Source organism: Coloeus monedula (assembly GCF_965178545.1).
Source record: "Coloeus monedula genome assembly, chromosome: 8".
Lineage (NCBI taxonomy): Eukaryota > Metazoa > Chordata > Aves > Passeriformes > Corvidae > Coloeus > Coloeus monedula.
The window spans coordinates 22,396,991-22,412,968 of record NC_138788.1 but is presented as its reverse complement, the minus strand read 5'-3'; the positions used below and the strand labels follow the sequence as shown (position 1 = coordinate 22,412,968).

Here is a 15,978-nt window from a genome sequence, read left to right as displayed (position 1 = left end):
TACACTATAGTACCCTTGTCCTGTGTACTATATAACAAGAGAATTCATGCCTTCAAAAATAATGTAAAATACGATGGAAAATGTCATGCCCTCTTGGTCATGTTTTTGGCTCATTTATTTTACATTTATGGGAACAGGCTTGTCAACTCTAAACCCATCTGGCTCTAACAGAGGAAAAGAAAGAAAAAGCAGGAAGTCCATTTTTGGCAACAATCCTGGCAGGCTGAGCCCTGGGGAGTCAGCTGCTCTTGCCAAAGCATCTGGAAAAGGTAAAGTTAGCATCTTCTTTCACCAGTCACATGGAATGACTCTGTAATGCAACACATGCACCGTACCAAGTTGTTAAAGATCAAATGCTTTGCAATGTGTAAGACGTTAAACTTTGGAATGGTTTCTCGTTAGCACGGCAGCTATTACAGTACCACTATTACAACTGAAGTGTTGAGTGTAGAATACTAGCATTACTTGGTCAGAAATATGATGACCCTAATTCATAAACAGTTCAAAACTAATGTACGTTTTAAATGATGTATCTTGAAGTTCGTATTTTAAAAGATCTAAGTGAGTGTTTTCAAAGTACAAATGGAAGCCAGGACTGTTGGGCTGGTCCAGAAAAGAATTTTTATTGTCTGAAGTAGAACTTAGCGGCCTAAAATTCAGCCAAGTCCAAATGTGTAATTGTGCAAATTAGACTCTGCAGGTAATTCAGTTTGTGAACCTGGAAACTGTGCTTCTGCCTATGAACAGATGTAAAGAAATACAAAGAAAGTACAGAAAAGGTTCTGGAGCAGAAATAAGACCCAGATCCCCTGCCTTTGAAGTGGTTGCCATAAACAGATATTATGAACTCATTTTCTGACTCAAGGAGGGTTGCATTTCTTACAGCCCAAGGGCACAACTGCATCAGACAGAAAAGATTTCCTTCTTGTGGCCAGTGTCCTAAAAGTGAAGAAGTCTGGTGCCTAATTGTAAGGCATATAAATATTTTGCTGCCTCTGTCCCCTAACTTTTGCAATCTCTGTAGATTGCTTGTTTGGACAATTAGCAGATGGCTTTCCGTCTTGCCTCTCTTCCTCATGTAAAATACATAAATGAGAAGAAGGGAATTTTATTCTCTTATTTTATTCAGGCAAATGCTAATTAGGTATTTATTTATGAAAGTGGTTGTTAGCACATCTAATCATGGTATTACTTCAATATTTGAATGTTGTGTTTCCTCCCATGGATTGTTCTTACTGTGTAAGGACTGTGACACTTGCCCTGAGTAGTGTCATTTTCCAGGATCACCTTTTTCTACCAGAACCAAAGCACACATACACACACCCCGTAGAAAACATTGAATTTTTGGAGTCTCTGGACCTGCAGCTGTACCTTGAGGGCACTGTTTATTTTCCAGGTCCCTTTGATGCGATGCGGCAGACCTGGGAAGATCCTTGCTCTCCTTACAACTCTCCAGCTTCCCTCAGTGCCATTATCAGGACGCCCAAGTGCTATCACATCTCGTCCCTGAACGAGAACGCTGCCAAGCGGCTCTGCAGGCGCTATTCCCAGAAGCTGATCCAGCACACCACCTGCCAGCTCCTGAGGACCTACCCTGCTGCCACACGCATCGACTCCTCCAATCCCCACCCACTGATCTTCTGGCTCCACGGGGTACAGCTCGTGGCTCTTAACTACCAAACAGATGGTAAGGCTACACAAACTCAGGTTTTAGTGTTCTAAATGTGATAGGAGGCCTTAAGTAATGAATTTGTATTTTCCCTGTTTACTTTTCCTTGCTCTCCTGAGGGGATCTACCTGTATCTGTGCAACCCAGCACAAGCAGGTTCATACCACGGCAATCTGGTCCTTGAGAGCCTTGACCCCAGAGTCCAGGAGCTTTATGCCAATGCACCAGGTCCCCTGATAAACCAGAAGTGCCTGGACAGCAACACCTTCCATTTTTATTTTTATTCTGTTGCTGAAGGTTGGTTTTTTTCCCCCAATTTGAGTAACTATTATCCCTTTCTGATAATTTCAAGAATAAAAAGGTACTGAACTATTTTTAACTTTGAAGTGCCTGGATGCTGGTTTAATGTTGACCAAAACATTTTTGGACTATTGGCTATCCTATCTTGTGTTCCTTCACGTTTTCAGTGGGGGATCCATTAGGTCATCTACAGTGCTGTTTCATTCTGCAGTTCATTAAAGACAATGGAAAGGGAAAGAATGAACTGTTCTTAGAGTTTTGTGTAATTACTTGGATATATTGGATACATAAATCACAGCTAATTCTGAAAATCAGGAATAGCACACAACTAAAATAATTTTTAGAAAGGTACTTCAAACAGGACGTTGTCTTCACTGTTACAGTTTTTCCATTGTATCATTGCTCTCTGTCAATTTTGGCTGCCTTACTTTCACAGACCTTCCTCTGCAACTCAATGCAGCAATGTTTGAGGCTAACGGTGGCTGTGGATATGTTTTGAAACCTCCAGTTCTGTGGGATAAAAACTGTTCAATGTACCAGCAGTTTTGTCCATTGGAAAGAGACCTTGATAATAAGGAGCCAGCTATATATTCTTTAACAGTAAGTACATGAAAAGGGAATTTCATACAGGCAAACAGAGAGACAATTTGCTACTACAGTCTTTAACCAGCATTACAGTCATCCTTCTAAATGAAAAGATTGAATCTTTAAATGTTGCTTCCAAAAGTCAGCCTAACTAACAGAAATTGGAGAGGGAAGGAACAAAGATTTGTCTTTGTTTTATTGTGTTGGCTGATTTGTATCCGTAGTTACTTTCATGTTTCCTTCACAGTATTTGTTGAAACCTAGTTCTGAAAGCATTTTCCTTGGGACTACACAACTGTGTAAAATTACACGTGCCTTGATGTTTTACACATTTGTGAACACTTGAAAAGCTGCACAAAAAGCCATTATGGAAAGCTGTACTGAATCTTGAAAAAATATTTTTTGTAAGTTATATAATATATATAATTCATGGATTTGTGGCCAAAACCAAAGTATTCTCAGAAGCTAGTCCTTTCCAGGAAATGTGCCAGAAAAGTGAGATTCATAAGAATCAGAATTCTCCCAGCTGTGGTAATTGCACACTTAATTCTTGTGTTGTGTATGCCAAAGCAAGCCAGAACTCAGTGCCATCACCCCAGAGTAATGGAGAAGAAACTGTGATCCTTTTTGACTACATTACTGGTACATTCTTTCTGGATTAATGTTCAGATGCCTTGAACACTCACTATGTGTAGTGTATTTTTTCAGGGGAAAGATACCATAGAAGTAGTGTTGGGGGTGGAGGGTTGAGGAAGCTCTGCTTCTGAAGTTACTGCCCTGGCAATCACAAAAGTGAGTGTTGTAATTAAATCAGCATGTTAACGAACTGTGCTTAGGGGTGTGCTGAGCAGTATTTAGCTCAGGATCATGACAGCATAGGGATTACTGCACTAATTGTTCTCTGTCCTCCTCGGCTTCAGATTGTGTCTGGCCAGAACGTTTGCCCCAGCAATAGCACGGGCAGCCCCTGTATCGAGATCGACGTGCTGGGGATGCCCCTGGACAGCTGCCACTTCCGCACGAAGCCCATCCACCGCAACACTCTGAACCCCATGTGGAACGAGCAGTTCCTTTTCCGGGTTCACTTTGAAGATTTGGTCTTTCTGCGGTTTGCGGTTGTTGAAAACAACAGCTCAGCTGTTACAGCTCAGAGAATCATTCCCCTAAAAGCGCTGAAGAGAGGTACAGTGTAGTTCCTGGTGGCACCCTGTACCAAAATGGTCCAGCAGATTCCTGGGCTGGGTCCTTCCAGAGGGAAATTTTTAATCAGCTGATTGCATTTTTCTAGAGGAGACAGGGAACAAATGCCAGACAGCATACCATGGCCTGGCAGTACAGGGCTGATCTAAGGCTCCCTGGGAGCTGGCCCCAGTGACTTGTAAAAAGTCTGATCCTGTGCTGTTGTGGAGGCAGGGGCGTATTGTACACACCTGCTCCAATTCTGGGGGTGCTCCTGAGATTATGTTCACTGGAAGACTGGCTGCTCCCTTAAGAGGCTTGGAGTGGTTCCACTCCTGCCTTGTTCTTTGACCAAGAAACTGCTGTAACAGCTGATCACTGGGCAGAGGGGAATTGTGCTTCTCGCAGCCATGGCTGGAGGGGAGTTGAAGGAAGGGTGGAAAAAAGTGAGAGAGAGATGAGGAAACATCAGTAATTGTGTGACACCTGGGGGTGGGAGTTTCCGTGTTGCCAGTAGCTCTTCCATATTCGCTTTGTGCCACTGTAACACCACACAACTATCTGGGTTGGCATATGAGGAGATCTGGCCATAGACATGCATTTTTCAGTAAGAATTTGACCTTGCTTCATTCATGTTCTGATACTTAGAAATCATTCATTTAGATATTTTAATGTATGACTATACTGAATGTTACAGCAAAACATAGGTTGCTCTGTGAGCCACTTGGCAGCAGGATTGGTGTCACACTGTTGTACAGAGTGTGAATGCAGTGTTATTACAGTGCTTTAAATCCTACCCATGTCGCAAAGTGTAGCTATAAATACAGAAAATTTGAGTTTTCCAGTTACGAGACTTGTGTCCCAGGATGTGGCAAAGTATTTACAGAAGGATTTTTCCTCTTTAGGCTACAGACATGTCCAGCTCCATAACCTACACAATGAAACATTGGAAATTTCCAGTTTGTTCATAAACAGTCGGAGAATGGAAGAAAGTCCCTCTGGAAACAATCTGCCTGCATCTATGGTAATTTAACTTTTGTTTGTGTGTGTGAATTACCTGTATTCTTAGTTTAGTAACTGCTATGATGTGAAGATCTCTAGAGCCAGTGTTCAAAGATGTTAGCCCTCAAACCTGCACATTCTTCAGACATACCCTGATGACTATCGTTTTCTTGGCTTTGGTGGAAGTAAGGTTATCCCACCTGGCTTAAACGGTGGGAAGGTAAATCTTTCCAAAGTCTGGCTTCTCTGCTGTATTTAGGTATAGAACAAGAAATACACCCCTGACTGGGGGAGTGTGGATGAGCAGTGAGGTTCAGTGCTGCTTCATGCATTTTTTTGTCCATGAATTGTAAGCAAAGCATTTGAGACCAAAAAAAGAAAGATGCAAATTACCAACAACTTTGAAATAATGAGAGTAAAATTGATTTCTATTACAAGAAAAGATGAACTCCGTGGTTCCATACATACATACAGATTTATGTATGTATGTGCACATATGTATACATACATACAGATATTTGTATATCTAAAAATATGTATGTATGCATGCATAGATGGATGTGATTTTTGTTTAAAAGCCCTTACTGTTAGATTACCTGAGTTACTTGTGTTTTGGCAACTTTAAACATGTATTTTATCATCTTACTGACTCCTAAAGTGTCATAAAACTTCCTGAGCTCCCATGTGTGCAGCAGATGTGTTGCAGATATTACCTCCTGTGAATACATACCAAACTTGTATCTTGGTGAATTACTGGGGCAGAAAGGAAGAACAAGTTGTTTGGAGGTTAAAACAGGTTAAAACAGATTTCGTCCAGTAATCTGTGTGCTGAATCCAAATATCTGAGCTCAGCTAGCGTGGGGAATGAGTGATGGAGGTTGGCCCTTCATCCAGTGGCAGTTTATATATTCCCACTGGAAAAATTCCCTTTTTTCTTCAGCTTCAAGGTAGGATGGAGGTTTTTGGAGGGTTTGTTGGGGGTTTTTAAATGCCTCAATCCATAGTGTAAGAAAGAGCCATGTATTAACTGAACAGCTTTTCTTTGTCAAGGCCCTTAGAACTTGTTTGTACAGTTTCTGTTAAGCAACCTAGAAATAACATGCCTGTGTGAAAACATCCAGTAACCGGTTGAATGTTGTCTGAACAGTTGTTTAGCCTGGGAGAACGGAAAGCTCCTGTGACTTACAAAGTGACAGTTCATGGAATTCCAGGCCCGGAGCCTTTCACTGTTTTCAATGTAAGTGCAGGGACCACGGCTGCACAGCTGCTCCATCAGGTGAGCTTCCTGCTGAATTGCAAGGAATTCATTGCAAGAATCCACACTAACATCGTTCTGGACTTCTGTCTCCCTGCACTTCTCACACACAGGGTCCTTGTAGTTCATTCATCACAGCAAGGGGTGGTTAGAAATGCATTGCTGTGGAATTAATTACATTGCAAACACAGAGTATAATCAGTGGAATTTTCCCAATCTTGGCTTCAGAGAATGGGTTTATAATCTTAGAACATATTCCCTCTTAGTATTTTAATATTTGGGCATATGCAGATGAGAAGAACAATCTCTCTAGTTGATGGGGGCAGTGGGTTCTCCTTACAACAAGGGCAAACATTCCTGCACAATTCTTTGAACTGAAGCACTGTAGGAAGAGAGAGTAAAAGTTAGAGGGCTAAGTTCATGAGTAGAAAAACCAGTTAACTCAGCAGGGATTGTTATTCTAGCAGTGGGAAAAGACTGTACTGTCCTGGGATTATGAATAAATTTTCTGGCCAGCCAAAAAGGACCGAAATAAGCTTAAATAGTACTGCCTTGTCTGGAATAGTTGAACTGCTTGGCTGGGCTAAAGAGAACAGGACATTACCCCGGAGTGAAATATCTGAATAATAAATAGCACATCAGAAATCCTGCCTGCACTGTCAGAATAGTTACTGATTCTTAAAGCCTCCTTATTCATTCTCATTTATAACTACTAATTATGCAGTGTTTATATTTAGCATTCTAATTGTTGTGTGTTGTCTGTCTTAGCTCTTGGCTACCATAAAAGGCACCAAGTCATGCGCTGCAGACTATTTTCTGATGGAAGAGAAGAGTTTTATATCTAAAGAAAAGAGTGAATGCAGGAAACCACCATTCCAGAGAGTGATTGGTCCTGAAGAAGGGTTAGTGCAGCTTTTGAACAGTTGGTTCCCAGAAGAAGGATATGTTGGAAGAATTATCTTTAAAACCCGAGAGGAAGTAAGTCTGTTTCAGATAAATTATTATTTATAAAGGTAGCTAAAAATAGCTCTTAGGACCAGGAAACAAAAGGGTGTGCATTATTTATTTCACTACTTGGTAAGTAATGTCAATGCTGTGTACATTATTTAAAAACAAACTTAACTCTTGAGTGAGCAGCCACAGCTGGACTTTATACACCTATGTGACACCAACTGGACCTCCCTCAGCTCCAGTAGCAGCTGTGTGGTGTTTATTCATTATGGCTCAGTCACCAGCTCAGTGCCTCTGTTTTGAGTGACAGTTCTAATTTAATGCAAATCTAGATTATGCCATCATGGGAAATTAATATAAAGATAATAGTTAATACCAAAGGATCATAGATAACAGAACTCCAGACAACCACAATCAATTTAGATGGCAGGAACTTCTTATCTGTCTAGAAAGATTGGAAATAATTTTAATATTAAAGGATAAGTCTAAAAGCCTCAAAGGATGATTAAATTACCAATGATAGCCGAAAATAATGAAATAGGTGATTTCTTTTAATTTAAAGGTGGAACATGACTTCAGTTTAAACTATGAGCAAAGCATCTACAGCTTAAAATATGCTAGTGCCCAGGCTTGTGAGACAAAAAAAGCAGGAGAAAGACACTTAATGATCCCATTTTCAGAGGCACTTTCTTTGGTCAGTTCAGCAAATAAAAATGCTTGCTTAGTACACAGATTTTACATACATAAATTACAGAGGTCCTCTGCTATACTTTAAACTGAAAAAAATGTATTTTTGCTTATTTTGACAGAACTTTTGATACAGCTTCAAATTTTGACAAATTGCTTTTATATTACACAAGTCCACATTTTGGTTTCCTTTACATCTAATAATTGGAGCAAAAATGACAAGGTAGAAATTTGTTTATGGAAATAGTAGCCTGCTGAATTCCACTGACTGCAGCACTGCCTCTGTCAGTGTACGCTGCCACACAGTCCTGCCAAGCCCCATTCCTTCAGAAAACGGGTTAAAATCTGTCTTAGCACACGTGAAAATTATGCTGTAGTTCTGTCCTGTGATGTACCTCAAAGCATTATCCATAATTTTGAGCCTTTCTGCAGACAGCAGGACCTCAGATCCTGGAGCTAGCAATGAAGCTGCAAATCTGACTGGAAAACAAGGAGCAGGTCCAGTGGCAGGGTGCAATACACAGCACATATTTACCCCTTATGAATCCCAGCCGTGTTCCAAGGCGTTGGACAGGAATGCACTCCCTGAGAGAAGGCTCAGGGAGGAATTCTGTCTAAAGTCTGCAGTAGTCATTGAAAAGGGAGAGAGAAACAAGCAGCCTTCCTCTTGTTCCACACCACAGGAAAATGTTCACTCAGATTCTGGCTCTCTAAATTCTTTTGGCTTTAGTGCAGGGACAGAAAAGAAAATAACCCTTTCCACCATCTCCCATTGTACTGGCACCATTACATGACAAAATATCATTTTGTACACATAAGGAAAGGATTTAAGGGACCATTTTTGTGAAATATGGTGCTATGCAAACATCTCCATTCCTCACCTACTATGAAAGGTATTTGAGATACTGATTTTAGAAAATATGGGTATTTACTAGATTAAGCAATAGTGGCTTGTTAAAACTCTCTGATAATGTATTTAATGAAATGGAGCTGAGGCAACTGCACAGTCCCCAGTTTCCACGTGGTAAAACCTTTTGTGACCACCAGCTATTAGTTACCTCTCTGAAGTAAATGAATTTGTCTCTCATTTTCTCTGTAGAATTTAAATGAGAGAAACGTCTTTCAAGAAGCAAAAGAAGAAGCAGCCATCAGCTCTGAGGATGACAGTTTCTTTGTTCAGGTACATGATGTCTCCCCAGAGCAACCACGCACCGTGATCAAAGCTCCACGCCTCAGCACGGCTCAGGATGTCATACAGCAGGTAAGGGCACGTGCCCACCTTAACAAGTGGGGTGGAAGTTGGTTTCAAACAAGCCAAGGTGGGGTTTGTTCTCAGCACTGGCTGAGGAATCAGTTTACCAACCTGAATCTGATGGAGTGCCTTCTTTTTTGGTGGTTTTTTTTTCTGCTTTTAAACAGACTCTCTGCAAAGCCAAATACTCCTACAGCATTTTGAGTAATCCAAACCCAAGTGATTATGTGCTCTTGGAAGAGGTGACAAAAGAACCAGCAAATAAAAAGTCTTCAACATCTAAACCATCTCAGAGGATTCTCTCTGATCAAGAGTGTGTGTTTCAGGCCCAAAGCAAGTGGAAGGGAGCAGGAAAATTTATCCTTAAGCTCAAAGAACAGGTTCAGGTAAAAGATGCAATACTTTGCTGTAGGTGTTATAGGTGGTGTGTGATTCAGCTTAATGGGAACCCGCTTTCGGTGGGAAGGAGACATGACTGGCATGAGGGCAGGTGGGCAGGACAGACTGACAGACTACAGCAAAAAGCAGATTCCTCTTTTCTCTGACCCCCTCTTACTTTTTCCTTTGCAAAACTGTATCAGTTACACTCAGCAACACAATTCCCTCACAGCCTGCAAATCCAGGACAGCCTTTGTCTGCTACCAGCTTTCTGTTTCTCAAAACCTTCTGGCTGAGCATGCCATGTTCCCCATCATAATAAAGGACCATTCAAATGGGCAGAACTTACAAGCTACTGGAATAAGGTCCCCTTTATTCCTGCCCAGTGAAAAAGTTGTTCTGTTGCTTTGTATCAGGCTTTAAAAAATGGCAGGAATGAAGTACATGTCTACTGGGAGAAGGAGCTGTGTTCTTCTTTCCAGCAGACACCACCAATGCACAGCCGCTGTTGCTTTAAAGTAACTGTATTATAAACACAGATTACCAAATTTGCTAAACATATTTTAACAATGCGTAATTTTAAATTAATTTATTCAGAACAATCAGAAGGATGTGCCTGGATGAAAGCACAGCCATACTGAATTCCTAAAGGGAGGCCTGCTTAGCAATATGTTAGGTGTTTTCATATTCTTTTGGCATTTCAGAGTGAACAAGTAGCTGTTAAACCACCTCTATGATCTTAATTCTTCCAGGCAGCACGAGATGACAAGAGAAAAGGCATCTCCTTCACCAGTGAACTGAAGAAGTTGACCAAGTCGAGTAAGCAGTACCGGGGCTTCGTGTCGCCCTCGCTGCAGGTGCTGTCGGACAGTCCCCAGGGCAGGGACGAGAGAGCCGCGTGCGCCCTGGCCTTCAGTGACATCATGGAGTAGTGCTGGCTGCTGCCTCGGCAAGGCCTGCCCAGGTACGAGACACCAACTCGAGCACTGAGCAGGCATTCACAGAGCATTCCTGTCTCCAAGCTGTAGCTGATTAAACCAAGTGAGGCACAAGCACTGGCAGAATGATCCATAAAAGCCTCATAGACTGGTGTGCACAGGCACAATGACATCAGGAAGGTCTCCAATCCTTTATTATGGAATTTGCTCCAGTGAATCAGAATGGTGGAGTTTCATCCACTTTCTCTGTCCATTTAATCCAAAATGTTGCATCCTGGTTTATTTTGCAGTATGCATTTTTATCTACAATTGTGCTTAATTAGTGAAGTTCTGTTACTCTCTTGCTCTGAGCCATGGCAAATGGAAGTGAGCAGTAGAGCTTTTACTATTTTTTGTTACATCCAGATAATTAAATCATCAGGATTGGTTATCTCTTTTTTAGCTAGAACAAGTTTATAGTGTTAATTTCTGTCTGTGGAAATCTTGCCAGAACTGTTTAAACATTTACACTTACCCTTTCTGTATCTCTTCAATTTTTTCCATCTTGCTTGACTTCAAACAACTGAAATACACAACAAAGACTGTCCCATTTATATGGAGACAGTAAGTGCCACTTGCCCAGCCATGTACACTAACCAGACACTTGCACAGTGCTACTATGGCACTGCGACAGCAGCTGGGAAGTTGCAGCTCATTATAAATGAAGAAATCTTTTTCAGTGTTGATAATCCCACCTCACATACAGCCAATTTAAGATTATATATTTTTTTCTGTATACATCTAATTATTAAAGCATTATTTGACATGCACTGTAATGCTGCTGCTAAGCCATTAAATTACCAGAATTCAAGCACCGTTTTCATTTGCAAGGTATTTCAAATAGGAAGGGATGAATTTAATACCTTATTTCTAGGCTGCTATAACCCCCCTAATGCATTAAAACAATCTGAATTCAAGGAAAGCAAAGTAAATTACAGGAAGATCACAGTCACTTTCCTTCTTCTGCATTTGGTTGGTTTTTTGTTTTGTTGGGGTTTTGGTTTGGTTTGGGGTTTTTTTCTAAGTTGGTTGGTTGGTTTGCTGGTTTTTGGGGGGTTTTTTTGTTTGGGGTTTTTGGGGGTATTTTGGGGTTTTTTGTTTGTTTTTTTTTTGTTTGTTTGTTTTTGTTTTGCTTTGGTTTTTTTTCTTTTTTAATTGTGAAACTCAAACCTGGAATTTACATCACTGAATCCTTCTGCAGTGCCTTTGAAGAATCCTGCTGTGGACTGAACTGGTCAGCAATTGTGTGCCCTGTGCTACAGACGCTTAATCCAGGCAACGCTGCTGGATTAACATCCAGAATCTGGGAATCCTAAATGGGATACTGTGGATTGGAAAGATGCCTGTCAGCTCTTGGAAGATGCTTCTCTTCCTGTATCTTTGCATCTGCAGACTCTCCATAGGCGGATGGAGAAGTTTTCTTGGACTGTATGTTGTAAACAAACACGTGTCATCACCCTCCCCTTTTTAAACAAAAGATAATTTTAGCTCATTGCCTCTAAAGAATCTGAAGGCAGAGAACCAGAGTGTTCTTTTATGTGTATTATATTAAAATAATGCACTTTTACCTGAAGATTACTGTTAAACACTGTGTTAAGTGATTGTAAAGAGATTTAAATATACTGTAACTTCCTTCATATGTCTGTTTTAACTTTGGTGAATATACACAAAACACTCGAAATTATTTATGGTTTATCTACATTAACAAAATAATGTACAATAGCTGAATACACCTTACTGGTAGTGAGACTTTGACAAGGAACAACATTTCCTTCTTATAAATTTTAGTTTTCCAGGCTTGTGTTTAAAGAAAGAATATTTATTATCATGTTCCAAAGTACATGCCATTGTATAGTATATTTATCATATACTACTTTTTAGAAAATGCAAACTTTTTTATCTTTCTCTGGATTTAGAGAAAAAAAAATGTTTGAACATTTCTGGTTGTTTCTTTTCAGCACAAGGTGTTTAATATCCAGTACCGACCAAATCCAAAATAATGCATTGATAAGTGTGATTAATGTTTCAATATTTTGAATTCAAACCACATTTTTGCATATAGCCAGGAACTGTCTTTTTACTTGTCTGTTAAACCCAGAGAGTATAAAGAACTTTACACTATAACTCTTGACAATTCTGTTTACATAGAAACACTGTTGTGAAGTTTTACGTGTGCTGAATTCATCTTTTGTTATCTAAGTTAGTTGTGGTAGTCTCTTTTTTTTCCCCTCCATGGGAGTTACTGATGTGTTTAGTTATTTAAAACAATCCATTACAGGGGCACAAATTGAACAGCTGCTGCAATCAGCCATCCCTTTGGTCTCCCACAAGAAATGTGTCTGTGGGGAACAAATTGCTCCGTACGTTTCTGTTTCAGTACAGCAAACCCTAAACAGAGGCACGAAGTTACTGGCAGTAGTCTCATGACAGCTAATGGCCCCCCATGAATAAGAAAATGAACTAAAAGAAAGCAAAGTTATTAACTGGCATATAAACAGATAGAATCTGCATTCTGTCACCAGAAGCAACGAAGTCTTTCTCTATACACTACAGAAAATGCCTATAAAGTAGCCATTACCAAAGCAAAAAAGTGCCCTCTTGAGGTCACTTCCAGCTTTCAGAAAAAATAACCACAGACATACAAAAAAGTCTGATTTCTGAGGCATTTCCTCACTGAGTCCATGCACTTCCCACTGCTCATCTTTCACAAAAGTAAAGTTTTGAACTTATGTACCGAAACAGCATTTTGCAAATCAGCAACATGACCCAGCTAAGCCCCCAAGCAGCTCAGCGTTTCCAACAGTAGCAGCTGCTGTGAGAGATGTGTGCTCCCTCCCCACCCTGCCCAAGGAAAGACTGATCCCAAGTAAAGTGTTAAGAAGTGACAACTTACCCATAGTTTTATAGGCATAGTTTGCTTTGGAATACTTTGGAATTACTGGGAAATACTTATATCAATCTGCTGCACAATTCAACTAATGCAATCATTTTTTTTTAATGTTAGCTTCATTCTCTCTGTTATTTTAACACAATAGCAGTTTGGTATCACTGACAATTTTTTCCTTTTGGTGTTTTTATGGCATTTTAGAAACAACTCTTAAATTCCTGTAGTTTGCCCTTATCTGTTTAGCTTTCTTTTTTGGTAGTGGTGGTGTGGTTTTTTGGGTTTTGGGGGGGGGTTTAATCTCTAGCAGCTCTGAAAATTCTAAACATCACCTGTAGTGTCACAGTAGGCTGGAGGATACCCTTGCTAATTAATTGGATTCAACGTCGGTCTTATGTCCATGTTGTCATCCACTAGTGCTTTTCTGTCACCCAGATATAAAAGCAAAAAAACCAATCATGGGAAGTCAAAGGGGACATCAGTAGTCATGTCACATTGTGTACCACAGGCCTAACACCAGCCTGAAGTCTGGTGGCCATTTAAAGTCAGCAGTTTTGTACTATTTCTGCTAACACAATTTTTCTAGCTGTGGGAATAGCTTATTACTACAAGTATCTTCATCAAGCACAATCAAAACCTCCTTTTACTGCTGTTTATCACAGTGAAAGGAAACAGCAAAATATTTGGCTTTTTATTTAAAAAACCCTAACTGTAGACATATAGACAGCTGGAACTGTGCCAGAATTTTTAACTTAAAGTATTGGTAAATACCCAGGTAAATTTGTCTTGGTGAAACATGATACACTTTGGGGTGAATTTGGAAAAGAATTGCAGTGCCCTTCATTTTGCTGGTTCCAAGTAGTGGAAATACACCACCACTTGAAGCATTAAACAGCAAGGGGGGGTTGTTAACTTTTGTGAAAGCCCAGTTAAAGGGCTTTCATGTGCTAAGTTATTATGCTAATAGGAAAGTTTATTCTGTTTAGCCACGGATTTTATTGCTGCAGGAATCTCTCCACACATTCCTATGACAAAACTGACAAAAAATCTTTGTCCTTTTCCATGCTTTTGGCTGAGTATGGACATCAATTAGGAAAATACATTCATTTTTACATTACAAACTATTTACAGGAAGCAGCTTCCAGGATAAAGTTTGAAAGAAAGGAATGTGAATAATCAACATCTTCCAGAAACAGGCAGTCTCCGAGCAGTAGCAGGCCTTGCACTGCACACTTTACAGGTGGAAATCTCTTGCTTCTCATGCTCCATTGCCTATTGGCAAAACCACAGAAGTATTTTATTCTGTACTATTTAAAAACTGCTACTTTTCTACCAATTCCTTACCCTTTCCCTGTGCAGCACGTGCTGCTTGCAGTGGTGTGCCTCTATGGGCCAGAAGCTGGGCAGTTGCAGTTCCTGTGTGCGTGCAGAGCTGCTCCACATGTAGGAACTGGAGCACTCCAGGAGCTGCTTCCTCTACCGCCCAAAGGGCTTCCTGTTTCTATCTTACTGACCCCAGATTAGAGCAGTCAGAACACTACAAAATATTATCTCAGTTTTAATTTTTTTAAGCCTAGTGACTTTTTTCTCGCTACAAATATTACTAGGTGAGGTGTCTGAATAGCCACTTTTAGAAAGGTGTCTGCTTCTAGGATTCACAGGCTTTCGAGAATTAAACATCTAAACACAGCAATATCCAAATATTTCAAGAACACTTTCTCTTACATTCATAGTTTATTTTCAAAAAGAAGACCTTGCTGGTAAGCTTTACAGGCTAAATCTGCAGCTTCTGAAACTCAACTGTCTGTTCTGCTCTTCAAATGCTTCAATTAACATCTGGTTTTTAATCACTGTCTGTTACTATTCCACTATAAAACTCAGTTTACTTTTAGGGTAGCCCACTAAATGTACCAATGGTGGCAATTTTTCCTGTCTGTGATAAATATTTTGTAACTTAAAATAGTGATAGACATTTGGCAGAGTTAGCAAATTAAACACAAAAATAGACAGCAGTAAATAGATTTTGCTCCAGTAGATGTATAGGCTCTTTCAGAATGACTTGTACAGTTGTCTTCCTCTGTCTCTTCAAGCATGTCAAAATATTCTGACAATGCAACATCACTACGTGCCAGTCTTTATATGTTTGGAAACTATGTAAAATGAACGATTTTAAAAGTGACTTTTCCACCTGGACTATTTTCTCTTTGCTGACTTGAAGAATAAACTTGTATTTGTATATGTTGTAAAAAAATAAATGGTTTAAGATGTTGACTCTTTGCTTTTGCCTTCCTGAACTGACAGTGGTGTTGACAAATGGCCCCCTTGGAATTTTGCAGAATTTAAATCACATCTGTATTTGCAAACACTTAACAACTAAAGAACTACTCAAAAACTATGGGAATGACAGCCCAAGCAGACAGAAACACATGTATAACCACCAGGATTATGTATGCAGTTTTGCAGTCTACATAGTGAAATAGGTATTTTCTAATCCCTTAATACACAGTTGTCTGTTCTAAAAATGTTTGTAAATTTATGTTTAATTATTTGGAAGTTGGTGAACCAGTGTGATTAATATTAAAAACATGTATTAAAAGAGAAAAAAATTGCAAAACTATCAAAGAACCATACATCAGGATAAAGGACTAAATACCCTAGAGAAAAAAAGATATTTTTTGACTTACAGGAAAGCTTTGCAAAACTTACACAGGTACCATTATCACATCTTAGATTAGGCACTACAGACATGTATTAGCTGTCAGCCAGCTACATTCCACTGTACAATGCAATTCACATAGAGACAGTACTCACCTTTAAATTATTTCATATATTTCACCTGCTCTTCGCAAAGCCAACATG

The 15,978-nt window shown here is 39.8% G+C and overlaps 1 protein-coding gene across 6 annotated transcripts in view; it reads left to right on the top strand.

Moving 5' to 3' along the window:
* The window catches only part of PLCE1 (phospholipase C epsilon 1), a 140,419-nt gene extending 124,935 nt beyond the window's left edge, over window positions 1-15,484 (top strand). For all 6 annotated transcript variants that reach the window (XM_082286031.1, XM_082286032.1, XM_082286029.1 and 3 more), the window contains 11 exons: window positions 138-269; window positions 1,397-1,687; window positions 2,406-2,569; window positions 3,475-3,736; window positions 4,639-4,757; window positions 5,883-6,011; window positions 6,759-6,968; window positions 8,728-8,889; window positions 9,048-9,266; window positions 10,011-10,222; window positions 11,437-15,484. In XM_082286031.1, the coding sequence (XP_082142157.1) occupies window positions 138-269; window positions 1,397-1,687; window positions 2,406-2,569; window positions 3,475-3,736; window positions 4,639-4,757; window positions 5,883-6,011; window positions 6,759-6,968; window positions 8,728-8,889; window positions 9,048-9,266; window positions 10,011-10,190 (1,868 nt within the window). In that variant the 3' untranslated portion in view covers window positions 10,191-10,222; window positions 11,437-15,484. The remainder of the gene's footprint in view (window positions 1-137; window positions 270-1,396; window positions 1,688-2,405; window positions 2,570-3,474; window positions 3,737-4,638; window positions 4,758-5,882; window positions 6,012-6,758; window positions 6,969-8,727; window positions 8,890-9,047; window positions 9,267-10,010; window positions 10,223-11,436) is intronic.
* Window positions 15,485-15,978: the final 494 nt, after the last annotated feature.